The 24,766-nt window shown below is 46.1% G+C and overlaps 1 protein-coding gene across 1 annotated transcript; it reads left to right on the top strand.

Annotated features, from left to right (window-relative positions):
* The first annotated feature begins 14,336 nt into the window (after positions 1 to 14,336).
* Positions 14,337 to 23,777, top strand: LOC137916827 (cyclin-dependent kinase 18-like). The gene is made up of 15 exons (XM_068759792.1): positions 14,337 to 14,454; positions 16,393 to 16,529; positions 17,154 to 17,285; positions 17,476 to 17,532; positions 18,295 to 18,409; positions 18,703 to 18,797; positions 18,902 to 18,964; positions 19,763 to 19,886; positions 20,731 to 20,851; positions 21,149 to 21,246; positions 21,322 to 21,427; positions 22,396 to 22,438; positions 22,519 to 22,609; positions 23,209 to 23,286; positions 23,743 to 23,777. The coding sequence occupies exons 1-15, from the start codon at positions 14,337 to 14,339 to the stop codon at positions 23,775 to 23,777; spliced, it is 1,413 nt and encodes a 470-aa protein (XP_068615893.1).
* Positions 23,778 to 24,766: the final 989 nt, after the last annotated feature.

Here is a 24,766-nt window from a genome sequence, read left to right as displayed (position 1 = left end):
AACAATATTTATACATTTAATTTATAATTTATCCATGTGAAAACAAGGATTGTGTTGCGATTGAGGAATGTTGGAATTTATAAGGGTTATTCTTAAATTACATGTAATGGAGACATTTAAAAAATATATCTATTTAGGCTAAAATAAGGCTGAATCAGTTACCTTTTCCTGTGTATTCAACCATTATTATTACCATTATTATTATTATTGTAGTACCTTTTTATTCAAGAAATGCTTCTAATGGTCTTTTAAGGTCCATTCTCAGTTTCATGGAAATCCAGAAATAGTTGGTCTTTCCACAGTAGTTTTTGTACATGTAATCCTGAACAGATCCTCCTTGGCAGAGGCAGCAACAGAAGCAGAGGGCAGCGATAAGAAGGCGCTTCCCGGTGTCCTCGTCTTCTACGTTGGATGGACGGATGCGAGTCGATTCACGGGTGAGGATTCTACGGAATCGGATTCTCCCAAGTGTCAGAGCCTTTTTGATGTTTTTCATGGAATATTTTAGAGGCATTTACAACCTCAAAGGTTGCTTTCTTCTATTCTTTATAAAAAAAAGACCAAAAGAAAAAGAATACACCCAGAGAGGTTGAGCTGAATAAAGAAGCAAGGTCCATACAAGCTCTTTGCCTTTTTACCCTGAATGAACCAATCTAACATTAGGACCCCACCATGAAAAATGTTTTATCGCTCTGTCTACCCAAGGATCCTTTCAAATATCCCCTTGTTCGCAATGCCTTCCCAGAGCTGGTCCAAGCCTTCACTGAGCTAAGATTCTGGAAGGACTCCACAGTCCTCCTGTTGTACAAAACATTCCCGGCCGCCATCCTTTAATGCTGGGAGGCTGGAAATAACGGTCGAGGTCAGGTGACACATATGAAGCCTTAAAGTCTAAAAGGTAAGAAGAAGAAGAAAAACTTTGTTCAGATGCGAGTCGAACCATAAAATGTGAACGAGGAAGACAACCTTGGAGTAAATGTCCCCGAGCCAAAACGCTGAATGGGATTGTTTAACTCTCTTGTTTTTAACCTCATCATGACGACTGCTGGATAAAACTCCTGTTACCATGACAATCTACCCGTGTTGCAGTGGACAGTTAGCCAGGTGTGACACGTCTTTGATGACGATTTCTTTGTTCTTCTTTGAGTCGGCTTCTCACTGATGAATGACGGCAGGGTTAAGTGCAGTCAAACCAAGGCCCGGTCCAAACGGGCTGAAATCCATCGCACTTATTGCTCAGTCCATTCATTACAACTCTAGGTGTTGATTTGAATTTGAGCTGTCCATTCTACCCACAGTGCTTTGAGGATGTTGCTCTGGATAATTAATACCAATACATTGCCAGGCTTGCCTGTTGCAATAAACAAGCAGTGGGATTTTATGTCTGAGAAGTTCCACTGCAACTCCTAGAATGCTGCAGTTTGTTGTATCCCCATATAATACCAGTAGATCTAAAAAGTAAAATGAAATGAAATAAAATCATATTTGATGCCTTGTTGAGCTAAATTCATGAGGCGACGTTCTCGTCAGGGCAAGGATTTGGGATAGGAAGGGTCTTGCTGCCACCCAGTGGTCAAAGCACAACAATAACATTTATTTTATCCCTTATTTTATTTAAAGTAATGAGGTCATTATTTTCAGTCGCACCAAGACCAGAGTTCATCCGATGCATCAAGTCGCTTGCCTGTGGTTTAGGGCAGTGTGTAATTTGCAGGATTGAAAGGTATGAACTTTATTTGGCCTCATTGAGGCACGATAAATAACTTTAGAAATCCAGTTGACATTTCCAACTGGGTCCAGATCCAGAAAAATGTCCCGCTTCTGAATGAATTATTGCACTTGGGCAGTTTTGGAAATGTACTTTTGAGTGAGTGATTTGCTTCACTTTTTTTGAGCAACATGTTCAATGGCACGAGCAGCAACTTCTTCAAGGTGCTCAACCCTTCTGCTAAATCTCATTCGACTCTGTCAAACACGTTTATGCACAATAGATGCAAATAATGAGGGGGAAACTGTCCTGAATACGTACCTTTCTAAAGCTGCGCTCTCATTAATAAAAACGTATTATTGTGTCTAATCAAAGGAAGTCAAACCAAAGATCCCACAGAAGCTGCACTGCAATTAGCACAAGATATTGTGCCTTGTCGACATTATTACTGACTTTTATTTTCTACTTTATTATTTTTGTATTATTTTTTGTTCGCTCTGCATGTGAATTTGAACCATTCCATGTACTCTGGGTAAAGGCCAACTCAATATCTCACATTGAACAGATCCGTCTGAAGTTTCCGGGGCAGTCGATACAGAATTTAAATCCCCACGGCGATATTGATCTGAGCTCGCTTTAGAGTTCTCATTTAATTCATAACTCCACATCTTTGCATTCTAATTGTGTTTCTCGTGAGCAGAGTTGTTATAATTACACAGCCACTACCAACAGCACTGCACATGTGCTTTCTATTATTGATGTAAGCTGGATAAAACTTTTATATACATAGAATTTAATCATGTAACGCCACCCAGATACCAATGCAAATACATACAGTTGGGATTCGAGCAGGAGAATAGGTCTCTTTATAAGAACATCATTTTTTCTTTTCATAACATAGAAAGAGAAGCTACCAAAATATGAGTTATGGCTTTAATATACTTGAGTTCTTTGAATTCAAGTGTCTAGTTGCAGTCATATAGCATGTGTAAAAAAACATATAACATTTACCAAAGCGTTATAGTATTCATCAGTTTCTTTCAAAAGGGGAAAAAACGTTTTAGATACTGTAATTTCAATTGAAAAGGTATAAACTTAATGACAGAATAACAGAATTTGTATTCCTGAAATGAAATGGTCCAAACACTGGCCCCTGCTGGACGCCTGAGGCAAGAACCGCGTAAGCGACTCGACTGTGACAGAAGGTTTTGCTCTCCATGACGTCTTCAACTATAGCTGAGAATCTGGGATGAGCCGCCGCCTTGTCGTCATGGTAACAGTAATGCATACATTGAGTCAGAAAAGGAAGATAAACAACAACGAGGCCGAAAAGAACAGTCCACGGTCCACCTCCTGAGGGATGGAGAAGGTTATCCTGTAATCGGATGAGACCAGAAGAGAAGACTTGTGTTACCATAGTAATAAGTAATGCACAAGAGGTGGGCGGGCCCGTTGTGTGTGCACAGCCATAAAAAGAAAATCCCAATCCAAACGTACATTTAAAGTGCTGAAAACAACATCCTGCAGCACGGCGTGCACTTGAGATGCCTTTTTGGTGCACTCATTTGCATCCCTCTTAGTCTCTCCACACCATCTGTTTCTGACTCCTCTCCCCCGGTCCTCCTCGACTCCGCTCACCTGCCGGTCGACAAGTGAAGAGTCGGTGGGAGCCAGAAGAGGAATGAGAAGCGACAAAACATCCCAAAAGAGGCTCTGTGGGTGAAGGTGATCCGCGTCACGGATGGAGGGATGCGGGAGCCAGTGATGGATGTCGTCCCTCGTGAGGGTGAGTTTAGCTTGAATTAGACGCACCCTCCGGTGGGTGTGGCATCAGGGCTGTTGCTCTGAAGCAGAGATATCAACCGAGGGAATCACACAGGTGAAACACCGTACCTGGGGAAACAGGTGGGGCAAAGTTTATTCCAATAATTGCACAAACAAACTTCTTGGCGGTGTCTCTTGAAAGTATTGAAATATTTTTTTTGCCGTGGATCCAGACGCCAGAACTTTCTTTAACTTTTCTATAAAAGTTTATATCCCCTAAGAACTGAAAGCTCTCATGTCTTTGCAGAAATTATATATACATACGTATACACAAACTGGATATGAAACAGGGGAACAACATACTAGTAAAAGCAGCGGGCGTCTTGGTGATAATTAGAATGCAATAATATTACCATTAGTTTCATAGTCCATCTTAAAGTCATTCCAAAATCATCCCCAGAAGCGCTGACAACAAATATTCAGCTTCTTCTTTTGCCTCTAATCCATCTCCATCTGTTCCTCCCATCATGCAGGCAGCCAACCCCCCCCCCCCCCGCCGCCGCCCTGTGTCCATCAGCGCTCCTCCTACTCCCTCCACCAACACCTGGCACCTGTCCTTGAGAGGAGTCAGATGCAGCCGCCAGACATCTCCCCAGCCCTGACAGGGGATGCTAGTAATTAGTGTCAGATCTCTTGGAGGAGGTAGAGCCCCGAGGAAAACCACACAGCCGGCCGGAGCGGTCCGTGAGCCTCAGCAGGAAGAGAAGCAAAGGAAGGGGAAGGAAAGGAATGGTGCAGCTCGACCAGCGTTCAGATCGCAACGTGTTGCATAACAGGAAACCGTAAAGCTTACGTAACAAAAGTAAACTGGTCCTGATGCTGCGCTGTCCATCATTTGAATGATAAACGGGGTCAGCAGAACATCGGCCGAGGATCCCATCCCGAGCTGCTGGAAAAGAGGTATAAATGCACACTGCATGGGGGGGGGGGGCACAGGAATCAGAAGCAGTGAATGTTGACAAACATATAAACAAACTAATCTAAAAGAAATCAAATCAGAGCAACTATCTTTCTATTAAAATAATAACCATAAAGAACTGGCCTGTAAAGATGAAGGAAATAAATAAAAGGTTTTCGTTTTTATTGTGTGTGTGTGTCTGTGTAGGTGTGTGTGTGTGTGTGTGTGTGTGTGTGACGGAGATAATTATCAGTTTCTCAGGTGTCTGTCAGTGAGGGGAGGGGGGGGGGGGGGTTACATATTTAGAAGTCAGTTCACTCACAACTGTAATTAACATTGTGACAGTGAACGCCTCTGCTGCACATCCATCCATCCATCCGTCCATCCATCCGTCCATCCATCCATCCATCCATCCATCCATCCATCCATCCATCCATCGTCTGTGTTTTGAGCTGCAGGATGACAGAATCGATGCTGCTCTCTAGTGAAGTAACCAGAGCTCTAAACTGCTTTATCCTCCCTCCTTTTCTCTGTCTGGACAATACTAGAGTAACCAAACAGGCGTTTTAGCATCGTCTGCTCCAGATCTGCAGCGGCCGGCGTCTTTTAGCTCTTTATTAACGGCTCTTTGTTCCCCTTCCCTTTGTAGCCATCTGTCTGAGGCGACGCGCTCAGCACTTCTTCTTTCATCTCTGCGCCTGGAAAAGCCGGGGTTGCATTATTCATTATGAAAATTGACTTGGTAAATGGAAAACACACACACACACAATAACAAACTGAATGTTACTTCCTTTTAGCTGAATGAAAGATTCTGAAACAAGGAGAGCGGTGACCTGCAGAGCGACGGAATAACATAACATTCTTTTTTTATTTGCCTGTTGTGCTCGATAAAGTTTTCACCTGGGATGGTTGTTATTCCGAGAGGACAGACAGCCAGACAGACAGGCAGGCAGTAGGTCTATCATATGTACTGGTTGTGATCTTCTCCAGTTGTTTGTGTTTCTGTTTTCTGCTGTAAACGTTTCACTTTTAGCCTTTTAATCGAATTACAGTTCAAACATTGGAGGATAAAATGATGCCACGCATGTCTGATGTGACGTTTGAGTCGTTTTCACGACGTATCCGAGACGCTTTCTGAACTTGTGATTCCTCCGTTGCCTCCACCTACAGCAGTCGGAGATGGGCGTGCGATCGCTGCCGTACGTTTGACTCATTGTGCACATATCATTCATAAAGGCGCTGCAGACGTAGGCTCAGAACGATATGACACAAGTTCTGATGTTCCGTCCCAGAGAGGCTGCAGCACCGGGCCGACCTCACGCTGCTTGGTTCATTAGTAGAAAAGTGTTCGATGAGGAATCACTCTGGCATTTACGTTTCACCCTGGGCCAAAGCAAATGTCAGCAATGCAGGTACTGAAAAAAATCGGTGCAGCTGCTGGGAAGAATAGAAGCCTCAGCAGGAGCAAGAGGGAAGAGGAGGTGTCTTCATCCTCCTGCTGAGATCAGGTCTATCTGCAGCTTCAAACCTCCTGCATGAAAAATGTCATGACTTCCATGAGAAAGTCAGGAGGTGAGCTTGCCCCCTCCCACCTGGCTGTTTATTATTATAGCATTCATTTGTGTCTTTGTGTGATGAATATTCTCTGGAATCTATATCGAAATGTCATGTCAAGAAACAAAAGAAAGCCGGTCCAGGAAGCCTGACGTGGATCTGCTGCTTCATGACTCCACTTCCAGAACCATGTGCTCTCAAAGGGGAAAAGATATTCCTGCCACAGTTCAAGCACATTTCCAAGGTTCGACTCGTCATCACACAGGTTGCATTTACAACACAAACACACACGATCCGGTCGGGATGAAAGCGGCTTGCAGTTCTTGTACGGCACTGAAGGTGGAAAATGTTTGGTGGAGTAATTTGGCAGTCAGATTATTACATTTTGAAAAGTTCTGTTTGTATCTTCGGTTGTTCCAGAGTGTGTGTGTGTGTGTGTGTGTGTGTGTGTGTGTGTGTATGCGTGTGTGTGTGTAGCGTGAAAGAGAGGCAGCGAGCTCCATGTTTGCTCACCAAATATGAAACAGCCTTCCTGGTGCCAGCAGCTCCCGAGGATAGATTTCCATTTTTGTAACACTATAAGACCCTTCTGTGGTACATTATGTCCCTTTGGGGTGTGTGTGTGTGTGTGCGTGTGTGCGTGTGTGTGTGTGGCATCGTCACACAAAAATCCGACCGCGGCTGCACTACTCCTTAATGGTTTGTGCTTTTCTTGCTATTGAAACTGGTGAAGAACATAAAAGCCAAGGTTGGGGTGAAGGAGGCAGAGATTGCCCCCCCCCCCCCCCCCCCACACACACACACACACACACACACCACACCTGTTGTTACCTTCATTTAAGCCACAAATAAAGTGACTCTCCCACTGGAGCTGCTGCCACGTCTCTGTGTGCCGTCCTGCTGCTCTGTTTGCTTTCAAACGGCTGCACAGAAACGTTCACGTGAAGCCAGAACGAATCGTGTTGCTGACAGAGAAAGTCTCGGCAGCTGAACATGCACACGCGCAATCACGGTACGTGTGCATGCACATGTTCACGCGTGCATACATAAACAAATATGCAGACATGTGCATGTGCATGTGCATGCAGGCAAACGTGTACACGTCTTTTACATACATCAGTATCGACGCACGCGCATGCCACACACACTTTTCTATACATTTGGTTACACACACACGCTGTCAGAGCCTGGCCTCTGGATGAGGAGGGAGGAGGCTTGCTCTACACCGAGCAGCGATTGGCTGTTGCCACAGCAACGAGGGACAGCCAGCGTCGGCGATTAACGGGGGAGGAGCTTCAGGATGATTATAAAAGCTGCTGGAGCAGCTATCCCTCTCCTACTCAGCTGCCTCCGCTGTGTCCCTGTCTCTGTCCTTACCCCCCCCCCCCCCATCCCTCTGTTATCTGCCCGGTCAGGAGGCCAGCAGCGCTGCGTGGAGGAGGGCAGAGGTTTGAGCCATCGGAGGGTCTCCTGGGCAGGTTGGACCTTTCTACCCCGCCTGTGCATCGCTGCGATCCAGCCGCATCTTGTGGATTTATTTCCTCCCAACTGACACCTGGAAGACGAGGGCAGCCTGAGCAGAGAGGCAGGAGTCGGCTCCCCCCTGCTCCGTCCCCCCTCCCAGTCTGAATGACCCGGCCTCCTCTGTAAGTAGCCCTCCGCTCATTGGGGCTTGTAGGTGTCTCTGCAAGGTCAGGGGTCGGGGGAGGTTGTGCTTGAGATATGCACATAGCCATTTCTCATTACTCCCCTGAACATCTTTGGGGGGCTTCTTGCGGTCCGGGGGGGGGGGGGGGGGGGGGGGGGGCGTCTAACCGGCCAATTAGTGGCTTCTTTGACAGGTTTGAATAATTTGCAGCCTAATGGAATTTGGAGATTACATAAAATTGTGAATTATTTAACAGGAATAAATTGCCTTTCCACAAGAGAAAGCTCATATTGTTGCGTTTAAGCATGAGATGTTACAAAGCTACATGAGGCTTATGAAGTTCAAAATGTCCACAACTGTTGCTTCTGCTTTGTGTCCACCGCTGCCGCGTAAGGACGTCTCTGGACATTTGAAACCTCTGCCCCGGCCTTCACTCATTCATTTATTCACCCCTGGCCCTGTGATGAGCGTCGTACGGCAGAGCTGACATGCAAACCGACACTGGAACAGGAGTAACTAAGGAGGGTCGCTTAACATGTGGGTCCGTGTACACAAGGCACTGTTTACCGATCACGGAAGGGAGCTGCGGGTGTAATTGGGAGTCTGTTATGCGTGTGTGTGTGTGTGTGTGTGTGTGTGCATTTGTGTGTGTGCACAGCGTACCAGCAGAAACCGGTTCCCCGTCTCATATCTTTGACATGCTTTGTTGAATCATGCAGCGAGCGCACGCTGTCATGATGCAAAAAATAGCCCCGTCAATAATGTCTGCGTAAAGTTGCATGTTTCAGATTCATGTTCAACACAACAAGAAGTCCAAAACCACGTGTTGCGTCATCACTATGATCACGGGTTGGCTCATTCAGCGCCGTCGGGATGATAATGCAGCTAAATTTTGGCGTTCTGATGGTGTGATATTCAATGTCCGTCACAGTCAGAGGATAATTCAGAATGTTTCTCACCTGTCGGTAATCTTTGGAAAAAAGAACACAGCGCTACACAATGGAATAACAATCGTTTATCTGCGCTGATAATCAGGTAACATTTACCGACTCCAGTCGTAACCAAGCGTGTCGTTCAAGGCCGTAGAGCAGCAGCAGTATCATATAGCTATCGGTTGTTTTGTGTGACTACAGGCGACGTCAGGAATTCACAATAGAGTCCGATGGATTTGGGATTCAGCCCGTTTTTTAATTATACCAGAGGTTGAGCTATCATTACCAACATAAAACCCCAAATGACAGGGATGACATGCAACATCCAGCATTGCTTCAGGCTTCTCTGTGTTCGTTGCTTTACCTTTTAGCATGCAACTGGAGCAATAATGAATTCAACGTTTAAGTAGTTTCAGCTTCTACAAGGTTTAATCCTGCCTTTGTGCCCATGAGCAGCAGCCACATACTCTAAAGCAGCCAAATTGTTGCTGCTTAAGCTTTCTTCGCTCGTTCCTAACCTCCCAAAGTCTTTGCATCATCCTTGAATAGCGTGCGATGCATTCACACGGGCACTATAAAGTAAGGACACCTGCAGGACTTTGGAAAGTGCAGTCCAGAAATGTGATGCTTCTTCCTCTGAGCAGAACCTTCCCCGATCTAATTGTTAAGCCTGCCCCCTTTTTTTTAGCCTTGCTCAAGCAATTCCACGCTTTTGGTCACAAGGACAAGACAGGACAAGTGTCTGTTGTCGCTTGTCTGATCTCCTGATGTCTTTTTCTGCCCTGTAATGCTCTCTTCCTTTGACCCAGCCCGAACCTTCTTCTCCTCCGTCTCTCCCTCATTCTTATATCAACGGTTTCTTTGTTTGTTTGCTTTTTAAGGGGAAGTCAAATCGTCTGACGGGACATTTTTTATTTGGGTCATGTGGTGCCATATTTCACATCCCTGCATCCCGACTCACCTCTAATGTCAATATAAGGTGAAACTCCGTAAAGACGAGAGACGTTGTTGGAATAAGGCAAGGCCTCGTCACACGTGCTACATTTCCTATTCTGTTCTATTCTATTCTACTATTTTTCCTGCTCTACTGATATATTCTCCTGTCATCTCCTATCCCCTCTTAACCAATCATACCTACCATACTCTATACTCCCCTGTCCTGCCATATCCCATCCCATCCTATCCTAATCTGTTCTATTCATCTCCTATCCTATCCTATGATCTCCTGTCCCATCCCATCCCATCCTCTCTTCTCTTCTCTGGCCCTGTCAGTTCCTATTCCTATTCCTATCATCTCCGCTCCTATCCTTGATGAAGTAGTCAATCCACTTTAATCCTTCAAGCTTTAAATTCTGCATTTTTCAAAGAAGAAATAAATATTTCGACTGTCACCAGAGTACCTGAGGTAAAGGCGGTTAAACCTTGAAGCTATAAAACAGTGTGTGTGTGTGTGTGTGTGTTTTAATCCACAGTAACCTAACTGTTAACACATGAAATGAATTATGAATAGAATCTTAGTTTCTTATCGGAGCCGTATTTTATATATTTTTTTATCAGTAATTATAATGCAGTCTGAGTTTTTCATTTTTGACTGTGTTGTCTTTGACTTTTCTCCCATGATGCCTCCTGCCGTTTATGCTAATTGCTCACTCATGCTTCTTTCTCAGTGACATTTCCGCCTACCTTCGGAAAAAGACTAATTACAGACGAACAATGCCAATTACGTCCCCATCATGCTGTCTCTGACGATTGTGTTGAGCTCACAACCTTTGTCGGTAGTCAGAGTTTATGATGTCATGGACGTGACCGCTGCGGGGATGAGCCTCCAGAGCAGTAAATTATTAACCTAATGAGCAGCATTTTGACCTCCAGGAAAGATTTCAATTGCTGGATCTATGACTCAAACGGTCAACATTACCTGAGGAGACACCCTCTCAGGCCCAAACCGCGGTGGTCTGTGATACAATCGACCCGTCTGATGTTGACCCAACACTGATCATCCGTTCACAGCCGGTGACTGTTTACGCGGCGTCGGGGGGGGGGGGGGGGGGGACGACGACACTGAGACCTACACCCAAAGAATGACAGAAAAATAAAGATTTGTTGTCAATTTAGCGTAGCTTCGTCCGCAGCACTTTCCTGTGCATAATTCTAAAGGAAAGAGTCAGATGAGGAACCAAGGACAATGACGGATAAACAACATTCATGTCGGGCAGATGAACGGGGGGGGGGGGGGGGCTGACGTACGACCGACCAAATAAGGCTGTGATTGTTGTCTCGTGAGGCTCGACACCAACAGAAGACGGGATGGGAGGAATCAAAAGGTCATCTTTATTATGGCTTCAACACGAGCACATAAACAAGAGGAGCAGAGCGTGACATCATCTTTATGAATGCACGCTTTGTGCGACGTGTCAAAGCGTCGAGCGAGGGTGCGTTTGAGGATTGTTTCATGAGACGTGCCGCTTCGGTTCAAGGTCAACGTCGTCGTCTGTTTGTCTCAGCTTGGCTTTAGGGTTTTATTTCAAATGTTCATATATGAGAAGACGGAAAAGAGACACAAGGAAGGACAGAACGCTGGATGGAAGAGGGAAGAGCCAAACTACCAGATCCCACCAGGAGCTTATACCGAGGAAGAGGAGAAAATAATACCATGTGTTCATTTAAATTCCACTTGGTCATGGATTTCGCTCAACACTTCTGTAGCGACTCTCCCGCCCTCATTACAGGCGTGTATCGCTGCAGCACGGCTGCATAATGGCAGCTAAGATTGGGTTAGCTGCACACACCAGCTGTTTGACAGGGATCCTCTCCCAACACTCCGGTTTCTGTGAAGCGGTGCCGTCACCATCGCTCATCGTCTCCAGGGAAAGTGTGTGTGTGTGTGTGTGTGTGTGTAGCGTTGTCCAAGCAGAGCTGCATCATCAGTGCGCAGGAACTAGTGGAGCGCACGGTAAAGCAACCTCAGGCCCAAGGTCATTTTTAGCCCGTATCGCCCATTGCACAGCTGCCAAAGACAGATGCGTCGTGGAAGTGCCTCTTCTATTTAGCCAATGCATGCAAACACACTGCAGTGTTTCAGTGAGGCAGGGCATGAGAACGGCAATGAGGTTTCATGCTAATGGTTTCCTCGCTTTGATTGCATTATGTCTGAAGGATGTGCCACCCTTTCCTTTCTCCTTTCCGCTATGCTAATCTCTGAAACCAGCTCCATGCATGGGGCGCCTTACGTTGTGCATAAAGTATAACCAGTAAATCTTTACCATGCCTCCTGACCTACATAGACCCATGACGCCCGTCTGAATGCACCCTCCATGTTCTCCATCAGCTGATCAGCTGCCACCGTTCTGATTGAGTTCACATCTTTAGCTCATTTACCTGGAGCTGACATGCGGCTTTAATTCAGAATCAAACTCACCCTTCTGTCCTCCCCTGAGGCAACAAACCAAAAGGTCAATGTTAAGTTTGAATTGTGCAAGGTGGACTCTTGCATAGCGTTTTCCTCTTCAACTATTGCAGGACAAGTTCAAGCCGAGTAAAACCAAGGCTCCGTTTACACCGTTTAGCTTGACAACCTTTTCAAAACGGTTGTCATGTCGACCGGCCTTGATGAACTCATTTGCATTGCAAAGGCATTATCGTAGCGGCATAATCAATCTGCTTAATCTAATTGGGTGGCGAGAAAACAAAATATTTTCAAATGTCTTTTTGTCTCCATACAGATGGCGTTTATCATTTTTATATAAATGAAGTAGCTTTCATATTTTCATCGTGGGCTGCATGAGTGCGTCCTGGCAGTTATAGCGCACTCAGGAAGGTTGTTGTTTTTGAAGGTTGTCATGGATATGCAAAGACTTGCTGGTAGCATTAAATTTAGAGACTTTTACTAAATAAATAAATAGAATCCCGGATCGGCTGGCCTTTTTCTTTTACACTGGCAATGTTCTCCTTTACTAATGTCATGTAGTGATGCACCGCGAACTGCAATGCAAGGATAGAACAGCGAATGATAGCAGCCAAGTGTCCGTGACATCTTCACCACAATCGCAATGACATTTATTGAAACACAGCTGAAGTAAAACATGAGTGAAACGGTATCGGAACAGAAGGTCGTCACAACAAGGCTCGACGGCGACCTCCTCCGCAGACGGATCACAAGCAGCCAGACTGGTAAAAGGACGCGGCGCCATGATTCATCGTGTTTGCACTGTTGTCTACGCGTCTGTTTCAGAGGAACAGTCCCGGCTGTCGTGTCGATTTGTTCATTTGACCTTTTGGAGGAAGCGTGCTGGAGCTCTGTGATGCGGGAGGAGGAAATCCGTCGGCACCGGTCTTTTTAATCCGCTTCGTATCCAGCTGAGTGTCGTCATTTAGACCGAATCAGAATCATAAGAGTTCTGTGTTCATTTGCACTGCTGCTTCATTTTGATTGTTTTTTTTTTTGCTACCTCATTTACCTCCTTCCCTCTGGGTCAAAGAGTCTCAGAAGATGACTCCCTTCTGAAATCAGAAATTCTACCTTTTCTCCGCATTGATCGGGGGGATAATCTGCTTCCATTGTTGCCTCCTGAGCAGCTTTCTGCTCTCCTCTTGGTGTTAAATTTATGGAAGCCACCCACACGTCTTTGATTTTTGAGATTGCCTTTGTTATTTTTCACTCTCAGACATCGGTGCATATTTCACACCTTTTTTTTTTTTTAACTGTGTGAATATCTCCCACCTTTAGAAATCGGAGTTTGCAGTGAATTTGTTGTCTCGGCCTCAATCGTTGATGGCAGCCTCCTTCAGGAGGAGTGGGTCTCCAAAGAGAACACCGGTAGTGGAAATAGTCCGATTTTTTTAATGTCCATATAAAGGCACTGCACCTTTGGGTGGATGCTGCATATTCCTTCACTCGTGCGAGATCTAAGTTCCAGATCGGCGCTGCAGAAGCTACAGAAAGGAAAACGACCGGGAGAAAAAGCTGTGTGTTATTTCTGGCCATGTCTTTGTAGACTCTGACACAACACAGGGATGTTTGCTGCCTCAGATCCGCATTTGAGGTACACAGCCGTGTTGCCGGTAGCTCATTACATCACAGCAAAAAGGTCCCACCTGGGTTTTCATGATCGCCCCACATCCTCCCACAGGGAAAGCCCATTAGTGATCAGTCAGCCGTAGGTGTGACTGTGAGCCTGAATGACTGTTTGGCTTTCTTTGTGTCTTCCCTGCGGTGAACTGGTGACTGGCCTCGGGAGAGCGTCCAGCTTCCGAAAATAGATAGATGGAAAACATCTTGTTTGAAATCAATAGAACTGTTGCTTAGAGGACAGCTTGTACCTGCAGATTAGCATTTCCATTGAGGCTGGCTTTGATAATCTTTGTGTAATATCTGTGGAGTCTTGTCTCAATGAACCCACCGTTAGCACGCTCACATAATGCACATGTGTGTGTCAGCAAAGGAATCCCAGAGACCCAGCGACAGCAGCGCAGACACTAAAGGAAAGGAGACAAGGGTGGAAGTAATACGGAGTCGGCGAGGCCGACCGGGGTTGTGTAACCAGAGTATAATGATCGGATTCCTTCCTGCTGCTCTCTGCCTCATTATGAAATGAAATGGCGTTGGGATGAAAGGCGCATGGAGACAATGATGCAGGCTGGAACGTGTGAATCTCGGCTGTGTTTTTCACAAAAGTAACTTTTCTGAAGGTTTTGCATTCAGGAAATCATCGTTTGTGTGTGTGTGTGTGTGTGTGTGTGTGTGTGTCCTTGCAGAAACTGCTTCTCAGCATCATGAACAAGATGAAGAATTTCAAAAGGCGTTTCTCTCTGTCTGTTCCTCGGACTGAGACCATCGAGGAGAACGAGTTCACCGAGCAGATTAACCAGCTGAACATCCGACACACCCAGGGTGAGGACCCCCCCCCCCCCCCCGCAGGACCCTGCAGAGGTTAAATGTATTGAATATATTCTCCATCCATCCATCATTTTTGTTCTGCTGCTTTTTCCGCTTTGCGAGTCGCGGGATTTGCGAAAACTAAAGATACTTCTTGTCTTTAATTTGCTTCCTTTGTCCCTGAGCAGCTCGCTTCTATTAATAGAGCGCAAGAAACGCCAATCTTCTTTAATACCGAACACAAAAGCCCGCCCACCCAGATTATCTGGGGCTTTTCCGGTTCTGGCTGGCACCACCGCGAGCAACTGAGCCACAGCGGCTCAGCGGGCTTCAAAGGGAAATAAGGGTTATGGAGGGGTAGGGGGGCAAGTAGGGGTAAATAATGCAAAGGAAATTAATGCATTCAGAATTCGGCTTGTCAGCGTCTCTGCTTCAGGAGATTCTATAGTTTTACTTTGACGAATAAATCAGTGTGTCCGTTTTCAGGTTGCGGAGCTGCCGCCTGGTTAATACGTTGCTCCTGCACCTTGATGTGAATGCACATTCGCTCGATAGTGGAGAAATAAAGCTTATTATTAATATGCAAAACAGTGGATCGTGTGGGATGCTGAAGCGATCCGCCGGGCCTTGCGAACGAGAATTGCAATTTAAGCGTAAAGATGCGCTGCATCCGAATCAGACCTGCTTCCACATGTGACTGATCACATTCTAAAACGTGTTAACACAGGAGAGGGAGACAGAGGGTTTACCTCACACCAGCGTGCGATGCTTTCACTGCCTCGTTCGTTTCTATTTTCCTCTCTCATCAGCCAAGTGGAATAATAATGCCAGGCTCCCACAGAGGAATCTGAAGTCAGCATCCATCCTTGTCTGACATCCGACACATTGTGTGTGTGTGTGTGTGTGTGTGGTCATAACAGCGTTGCATCTATTGACCGTAATTAGCATCGAGAGATCAAAAGGGTGCCGTAGCTGCGGTAAATGCTTGTTTTATGGGATGGGTGCGTGCATTTTGAGTTTCGTAAGGAAAATGTATTACCGTACTTCCTCATCGGCGCATAGATCTGATCCGATTCCCTTGCTATCCGTCGTCCCCATGGAAACAGGGAGTTAAAGCACCGTATGCTTCAAGTCGGGAGGGTATGATTGTTATACACACCCCTGGAGGGTGTCAGTCAAACACACTTTTGCATATCCACTTTACACACACACACACACGCCAGTGAAACGGGCAACACTTTAAACATCAAACCTGCAGCTGAAACGACAGGAGGCGTTCAAACATCAAGCACATGTCCCGTTCAATGAGGCACGCTAAGGATCTAAGTGTTTTCTCCATACCTCACTTGCCACCTGTAGGTCTTTATTTAACCCGTTTCAAGTACGGAATACAGAAAAGAACCTTCAACCCTTATCGGATCAGCGAGCAACTTTTTAAAATGTTTTGCACGGCCTTCGCTCAGATGTGCAGCTTTGAAGGTCGGTGATTAGCACTAACCACAAAGGGGGCTCACTCCCTCCAATGTTTAAGGATCCGATCCAATGTAGTTTTCTGATTAAACAAAGTGTGTCTGCAGCAGCTGTGAGAATAATTTGACAGAATACACACACAACATTGGAGCATGGTTGCCAAGGTTCCACCACAAATTTGGTTTTAGCTGCAAGTGTGTCGTTTAATTATTTGTCATCTCCCAGCAGCAGATTGTCCCTTTTTTTGCAAACACTCCGGACCATCTGGGATCAGAGTTGGATCCAGATCAGACTCCGATGGTTGGTAAATCCTACGACGATGTCGTTGTGTAATTATTCTCAATGTAAACATGCCAACCGGAAGCGATGAGGTCAGAAACTACACGCCAAATGTTGTTAGAGCTCTTGCTAACTAAGTGCAGCTGCACAGGGTTTGATGATCGATGATTTGGATTGGTTCTGATTGTGTCTTTCCTCCGCCAGGCTTGACCCCAGACCGGCTGGGTCCGCCTTCTCACGACGCCAGCCCGGTGAGCCCTGAACCGACAACACCGGGGGCTGAGTCTCCATCCCACCTCCACTATCACAGCAAGGCTCAGCACAGAAGGTTCTCCATGGAGGCAAGTAGCAGAGGCTCAGCGAGCTGCGGGTCGAGCCGGAGAGAATGCATTTATATCATTTCCATTGTATTGATTATTAGAGTCTGACAGGTGTTTTATTTTGAAAAATGACCACATTTTCTCAGGCGTAAAATTCACCTGTGAATCGTCTTGATCACGTGATTAGTTACAAAAAAAAAGATCAACCCGTAAACTAGCAAAAAGGCCATCTGAGGAGGAAGAAGAGGAGCCGGCGGCCTCCAAGAATAAGAAATCTTCTTCTAACAGACAATACCAGGGAGCCATCCTGGGGTTTATCTGCAGGTGACTCATGCATCAAGTCCGCTCTGCATAATATGTGGTGACAAGCAGGCAAACAGGGAAATAAAACCTTCAAAACTGCTTCAACACACAGAGAACCCTGAATTAAAAAATAAGAACTTGGAATTGTTTTTAAATGCTAGCTGTTAGCTGATTTCTACGATTCATATTCAAATGCTTTGCAAAAGGTTAATGAAAGTTTTGTGACTAAAATGAATCTTTTATTTAGAAATTATAATCCATTGATTCGTACGAGCGTCTAAAGTCCATGTATTCTGCATCCACAACAGACAAATAATCAGGAGCGCTTGTTTTTTGCTGCAGGATGTCAGCAAGCGCATGTCGCTGCCCGTGGACATCCGCCTGCCTCCAGAGTTTCTCAAGAAATTACAGCTGGAGAGTGAAAACTCGCAGCTCTGCCAACCGGTCAGCCGCATGTCTCGCCGCGCTTCGCTGGTCAGTCCTCTTCTGTCTTCTACGTTAGAACCTCCATGGGAGGGACTTATAGCAGGGTCTCCTCTGAGTAAAGTCAAGAGCATCATCATTGTTTATTTATTAGAGTTTGTGAACGCTGGAATGAGTTGATGCATCACAGTTCATGGTGGTTCTCTTCATCAGCCTTTTTTTCCCCCCTTCTCGCCTCTAGTCTGACATTGGATTCGGGAAACTGGAGACTTATGTGAAGCTCGGAAAACTGGGTGAGGTATGTCAATAACGATTACTCGCTTTGACAGCTGATGCTGGCGTGACGGCCGCAGCCGCCGAGCAGGAGCTCGAAGGAGCGCAGGATGGCATCATAAAAAACGCGAAGCCCCTGTCCGGTGGATGATGATCGATACGCTGATGCTTCATTTTGTTTTTCTGGTTAACTGAGAGTAAACTGTGGATAGGACACAGAGAGCTTTGTTGATTGGGCTCTGTGAACTCAACAAGTGTGCATTCACACTGCAGATGAGCAGGGATGGGCTTTAGAACCTTTATCTGAGACCAGTTATCGCCTCAAGCTGCGCCGAATGATTGGTGACTGAATGCATTCGTCTCGGTCACAAGGCCCGACAGCAGATCTAGAGCTCGCTGAAAGGATGCTTCTGTTGTCGGATCCCTTTTCTGCGTCTGTTTTCTCCATCGGAAAAATATTTGCCGTGCCTTCTGCCGGCAGCAACGCACCCATGCAACCACACAATGGCGTCTGCGTTGCACTGCTTGCATATGAGGGATGATGACGAGTGAGGAAGATGAGCTACGATGCTAACGAGACAAATTAGTAATCGAATCGCAAATAAATAATCCCATTACGTTGCTGTAACTTTTAGAAGCTGCTCGGGGATGATGGTGGCGGCTCTGTCCTCGTCCGGTTCGATTTATGTTGATGGTCTGCAGAGGGTGACGATGAGGAAGAGGAGGACTCATCGTTCGTGCCAGACTCAGAACATCCGGTGACAGCAGTGCGCGTTTGTGTTCGCAGGGGACGTACGCCACGGTGTTCAAAGGGCGAAGCAAACTGACGGAGAACCTGGTGGCGCTAAAGGAGATCCGGCTGGAGCACGAGGAGGGGGCGCCCTGCACCGCCATCAGAGAGGGTGAGAACACGCCACACTCAATAACACTTCCTGCATCCAATTCGCCGGTTGGCTATGCAGAATGGAATCAGCTAAACCCAGCTGATGTCCGTAAATCCACTGAGATTGACGTCTGTGGACTGATGACTCGCCATTTGCTTGGAAATCGATTCCTGTCCCGGTTTCATCGACACAGACAAAGTCTCTTTTACGCTCTTTTATAGCTTCACGTTCGTCTGATTGGTCTGTTTCGTGGTATTTCCTCCTGCACGGCCCGACTCTCATCCATCTTTCTCCTCCTTCCGTCCACACAGTGTCCCTGCTGAAGAACCTGAAGCACGCCAACATCGTCACGCTGCACGACATCATCCACACCGAACTCTGCCTCACTCTGGTGTTTGAATATCTCGTGAGTTGACACTTCAGTCTGTTCGGAAAGATGCGTGACGTCCGCGACGCTCCGGGAACGTGGATAGGTCTCAGTGTTAACGCTGTGGCTGTTGTGTCTTCCAGGACAGCGACCTTAAACAGTACTTAGACAACTGCGGGAATCTGATGAGTATGCATAATGTCAAGGTGAGACGCCGGCGTGGAGATGACTCAGCGGGATCAAATGGCACTTCTGACGGAACACCTGAGAGGGGAGAAGGACTTTGCATCGATGCAAATGCATATGCTGGATTTCATTTCAATTTAGAGCCATAATTTATTTAATATGGGCTTTTTTTTTCTTTTTTTTTTACTCTGGAGCCCCTTAGAGAAATTCCCAAGAACTTCCCAATGAGATCAATAAAGTTTCATTCATCTATCAAGCAGCACACAACGCCTCCAGCATTTGTAGCTGCTTGGTCATTCAGATCTCATTTTGCATGCCCGTCATGCCGGCCTGGACGTGAAACAAAGATGTGGATTCACATTCTCTAAATAGAAAAGTTCTTTGGAAATGGTGGCACAAATCAGAGAATGAGCCAATTGTCTTAGCTTGCGCCGATCACACACCACCATTATATTAGAGGCAGACAAACAAACACTTTTTTGTTTCATCTGTTTCATCTTGTTCTGAAAGCGAGGAGGTGGGAGCAGAAGATTTATTGGGTATATCCAAAGTCCACGAAGGTTGTTGTGAACTTCTGCGTGTTTTCTTAAAATTGTTTTTTTTGAAAGTCATCTCTGTGAAATACAAGTTAAAGCATGATCGTAAATAATGTTACTCACATATCAAGTATTACAACGAAAAAGCAATATATAGCAATGTAACTGTAACAATTGGATCTGCTGTCGAGACATTTGGAACGGTTGGGATGACCGAAGTTCCGACTGAGTTCCTTTCACAGTCCCAAGCCTCTGAAGAGACGTATGTCTTTGCTCCTGCAGATCTTCATGTTCCAGCTGCTGCGTGGTCTGTCCTACTGCCACAAGAGGAAAATCCTCCACAGGGACCTGAAGCCGCAGAACCTGCTCATCAACGACAGGGGCGAGCTCAAACTGGCCGACTTTGGTAGGAAGACCGGCGCAGCTCGCCCAGAGCCGACATATGGAGCATCAGCCAATGCTAATGAAGTCGTCAGGGTGCAAACGCTTTCGTTTCCTGTCACGATCGCTGTCCAATTATATTTTACTGCCACTCAGAGATGCGCTGTCCTGATGACTTTAGCACCCTTACTTCCTGTATCCTAGCAACTGTGTCCGTCTGTGAGTTTTGTGCTGGAAGTGGGCAGATCAGCCAGTATTTCCTCAGTATTTCCCATCAGCTTGAACTAAAACAGCATGTGAGCTGATGGAGGTGCCATTCCGCTGCACTGACTGGGTCTTATTGGTTCATTCGGTACCTGTTTAGACACAAAGCGCTTCCTTATCTTTCCTGATTCAAACTTCTCCTTCATTTTAAATTGGTGCTGAGGGCCTCTCCTGCTGCTGCCGCTGATCTGACGCTCTCTGCCGCCCTCTGCTGCACAAATATATGATGCACAATTTCAGAATAAGACACGCGACTACGACTACTGTACATCCGGCTTGTCCCCTGAGGGGTCGCCACAGCAAATCAACCTTCTCCACTCCACCCTGTCCTTTGCATCGTCCTCCCTCACTACGTCCATGTATCTTCTCCTGGGTCAACCTCTAGTCCTGTTCCCTGGCAGTTCCATCCTCAGCATCCTTCTACCGATATAGTCCCTGTCTCTCCTCTGGAAATGTCCAAACCATTGAAGTCTGTCCTCTCTGACGTTATCTCCAAAATGTCTGACCTTCACTGTCAAAGTCATTGACACAAATCTGGTTTGCTGAAGCGGTTTTGTTGTTGTTGTTCTGCATTGTTAAACCAGGAGCTTTCTTTTGTCGTCCAGGTCTGGCAAGGGCCAAGTCTGTCCCCACCAAGACCTACTCCAATGAGGTGGTGACTCTGTGGTATCGGCCCCCTGACGTCCTGCTGGGATCTACGGAATACTCCACACCCATCGATATGTGGTGGGTACTACAGTATTGATAACGTTCCCTTCCCCATGCAGGTCCCTAATGTTTGATGATGATGATGAATATATTTATTAGATAGAATGTTAGGGTTTTTAACTGGACCGTAGACGAAAATGACATTTCAGGTTTGGATAAACGATTGACGCTTCTTGGTAGCCTGGTAGGAGGCTTGAGTTTAGATTGCTGATATCCAATCGGATGCTGTGAAAGCCTGCACAGCTCTGGCCAGCCACCTCCTTAACAAGACAATCGACTTACCTGAGCTATTTTGTGTCCCCTCTGGGCCTCCAGGGGCGTGGGCTGCATCCACTATGAAATGGCGACAGGGCGTCCCTTGTTTCCTGGTGCAACGGTGAAGGAGGAGCTACACCTAATCTTTAGGCTCATGGGTATGAAAGCAGCGCATTATCGACACGGCTGAAATGAGGCGATGTTTCCTCGTACGCTTCTGCCTTTGTCTGCAGGGACTCCAACAGAAGAGACCTGGCCTGGGATAAGCAGCAACGAGGAGTTCAGGTCGTACCTCTTTCCCCAATACAAACCTCAAGCTCTCATCAACCACGTGCCGAGGTAACCCCAACTTCCTGTACTTCGGCCGCTGTCGTGCTTTTGAGCTAATTGCTAATCTGTTCCTGTACTTTCGGCTTGTCTCCTAATAAGCTCGTCTCCTAATTAACTAATCGCTATTGTCAGCGTGTGAACATGCGCTCTGTGTCGATGCGAACGCACTGATGCTCAGCAGTGTAGGGAATTTCCGTATTTAGATGGGATTCCACAACGTAATTACATGCCGACACCACTAGGAACGCACCACATTTAGTTTGTTATTGTAATGACTGATTTCAATTGAACGCATCACAACAGTGATGTCACACAACACAGATAAACATGGGCTTAGATTGGCTGGGGCACAACCCACCTTGAGGGGGACGGACTCATGGACATAGAAAGACACGGACGCGGAGAGCGGCCCTTTGTTCGGACCTGAGACAGACACATGGAGCAGGATCGAACCTCAGCGCTGATATCCGAACTAATTGTACTGATCTGTTAATTATATAAATGTCTTAATCTTAACCCGCATTCTCCTCATTGAATACGCACCCACTACGGAGAACAAGAACCGGAAGAGGGTTTGGTAAAACCCTACAGCAGGAATGATGTTGACCATTCTATGTTCCAAGCTTTTATGGTTCAGTGATACAAAGATTCCCACTCTTCCTCCTGCTCCCCGCCCCCACCATTCTATTAAAGAACCGGTCGATACCGGTTGCTGAACAAACATTTTAACGTCGCAGCAGGAAGCCCGCCGGTTGTGTAACGATTGGCCCTGCCATTGGCCCTGCGGCGCTGTCGCTGTTACTGTGGCACTTAATGGAACTCAGCCATGTTTGCTGATATTCAGTGAAGCTGTGGTTGTCGCTATGCAACCAGTCCTTTGTATTTTTTCCTTGACTTTTAGTCTAACCATAAATAGTTCAGCCCTCTCGGCATTTACCTTCATCTCAGGTGTGTTGTTCTATCTTTACCCCCCCCAGGTTAGATACAGAGGGGATTGACCTGCTCTCTGCTCTGCTGCTGGTATGTCACAAAAGCACAATGGCCTCCATCGATCGGACGTCAGCTATTCCTGACCATCTGCGTTTGCGTTCTGATTGCAGTACGACACCAGGAGCAGGATCTCCGCCGAGGCGTCTCTGCGACACCCCTACTTCTCAAGTCTTGGAGATCACATTCACAATTTGGCAGACAGTAAGACACACATTTACACTGTGAACACCTTTACAGTGACCTTTGACCTCGGATACGACCAAACGTATCCGAGGTCAGCAACTCTGTGGTGTGTTGATTTGTTTTTTCTACCAATGTGGCTCCTTTTTACATCTTATTTACATTTGTGTTCGATTCCCATCATTAGCATTTAGCCTGTTCATGACACAACTTCTTTGTTTCAGCCCGCTACGGGCGAGAGGCGGGGCACACCCCGGACGCGTCGCCAGCCCATCTTTTGTTATCTCATCTCTGTTATTTTTTAAATACAAACCTCCTGAAAGCGGTCAGAGGAAAGCACAGTTTTAATTGTAAAAGAGCTTGTTAGCTTAGCGAGCAAGCAAGCAAGCCGTCTCTAGATATGAACTATTTCTTGGTGTTAGCTGCTGCTCCAGTGGAGCACAATGACGCAAGCACCTTTTATTGTCAGCGAGAACATTTCTGATCTGATTGATGTGCTAATATCGGCCTAGCTGTACTGTAAGAGGTGTTTTAAATACACAATGCATTAAAGGATCGATCAACACCGAGATAGTTTTTTTCCTGTACTTCTAAGTGGTCCTTTCTCCCGCTTGTTTCAGCTGCGTCGGTGTTTTCCCTCAGAGAGCTGCAGCTGCAGAAGGATCCGGGTCACCGCAGCTCAGTGTTCCAGCCTTTAGGTTGGTTCTGTGGAAGTTGGCTCGGGAACATTTGCATGATAAGAGATGCTGTTGAAAAATGCTTTATCTTGTTTGCTAAAGTTTAGCGGGTTCTTTCACGGCACATCCTGTTCCTGACCACAACATCTGAGATGCTGTCTGAAAATGTTCTTTCCTAATTAGCAATGTTTTGCAAGGCAATGCTCTTTTTATTTTTTATTTTCCTCTGACACAAATACCACAAAGCCAATTCTCAACGGAAGTGAAAACAGAATTCAAGATATTACTGACATTTATATCCTCTAATTAGCTCTTCAAGTACTTTATGACTCTAAATGTATGCTAACATTTAGCATCCTATTTGAAAACCTGGGGAAAATTCTCTCCAACTTCTCTGAAAATAAATTTGATTGTCTGTTTCTTTTGGTGAATAATCTGAGTTTCTAAATAAGGGTTCAATCTTTTGCGTCTCTGCAGCTCGAGGAAAGAACAGAAGACAAAGCATCTTCTAGAGGTCCCAGAGGACAGACAGAGACACGCAGAAAAGACCTTTCACGTTCACAAAGACTTTTCAGACCGCAAGAAAAAGGCCAACGCAGCTCAGTACATTCACAGGCATGCGAGAACTGGCGTGCTCATGCCTGCATGCACACACAAACGCATGCGCTCTCTCTCAAATCCGTGGAAAGTGATCGTGGAAAGATGCAGAGTTTCTGGAAGTGAACTTGTGTTGCACTTAAAATGACTGTCATGTGCTTTTACATACAAACAGCACCTAATTGCACACATTTGCACAATCGTCAAGACGCTGCTATCGCCTAGCTGCACACACAAGAGGTTTGAGAGTAGATTTATCCTGCTGACGCATTTATTCCAACCCAAGAAACACCTGGAACAGCGATACGCATATTCTCTAGCTTGTATATTAGCCATTTGCAGCACATCCAGGTATTTGGATGCATTAGATAGCTACCACATCTGGAACCGCCACACAGCTAAAGGTGTGCAGGTGCGAGTCGCGGTCGGCGTGGCATCGTCCATTGAGGTGATCTTGCATATCGATTCAGTAAAATGTTTGCCCCACATAGGTTTCCGTGACATCCCACAACTCGCAGCGGTCTCAGGGCTGCAAATCAGATTTTGGAAATAGTTCTTAAATTCCCGAAATGGAAAAACCAAAATAAACTAAAAACGATGGTAATTTGTTTTTTTGTTTTTCAGATTTTATTATTTACAGTCGAAATTGTGATTCAAAGTATCCACAGAATTGTCAGTAATACAATTCTGCTTTATGTTACAGTCTCAAAGTTGTGCTCGTGTACGTTACCGCTGCTCACGTGAAACCAACCAACATGAACACCGAGTTCTTCGTGAAAACGATCTTCCGTCGCTGGATGGCCTGCCTCGCCGCAGAGCCCTTGTTTCTTGAGTGTGTGTGTGTGTGTGTGTGAGGGGGGGGTAAAACTCCAGCTTTTGAAGTTGCCTTAGAAAAACCGTGCAT

The sequence above is a fragment of the Brachionichthys hirsutus genome, unplaced genomic scaffold, assembly GCF_040956055.1.
Source record: "Brachionichthys hirsutus isolate HB-005 unplaced genomic scaffold, CSIRO-AGI_Bhir_v1 contig_1450, whole genome shotgun sequence".
In the NCBI taxonomy this organism is placed as follows: Eukaryota; Metazoa; Chordata; class Actinopteri; order Lophiiformes; family Brachionichthyidae; genus Brachionichthys; species Brachionichthys hirsutus.
The sequence above is the reverse complement of the archived record's forward strand: the minus strand, read 5'-3'. Positions and strand labels throughout refer to the sequence as shown.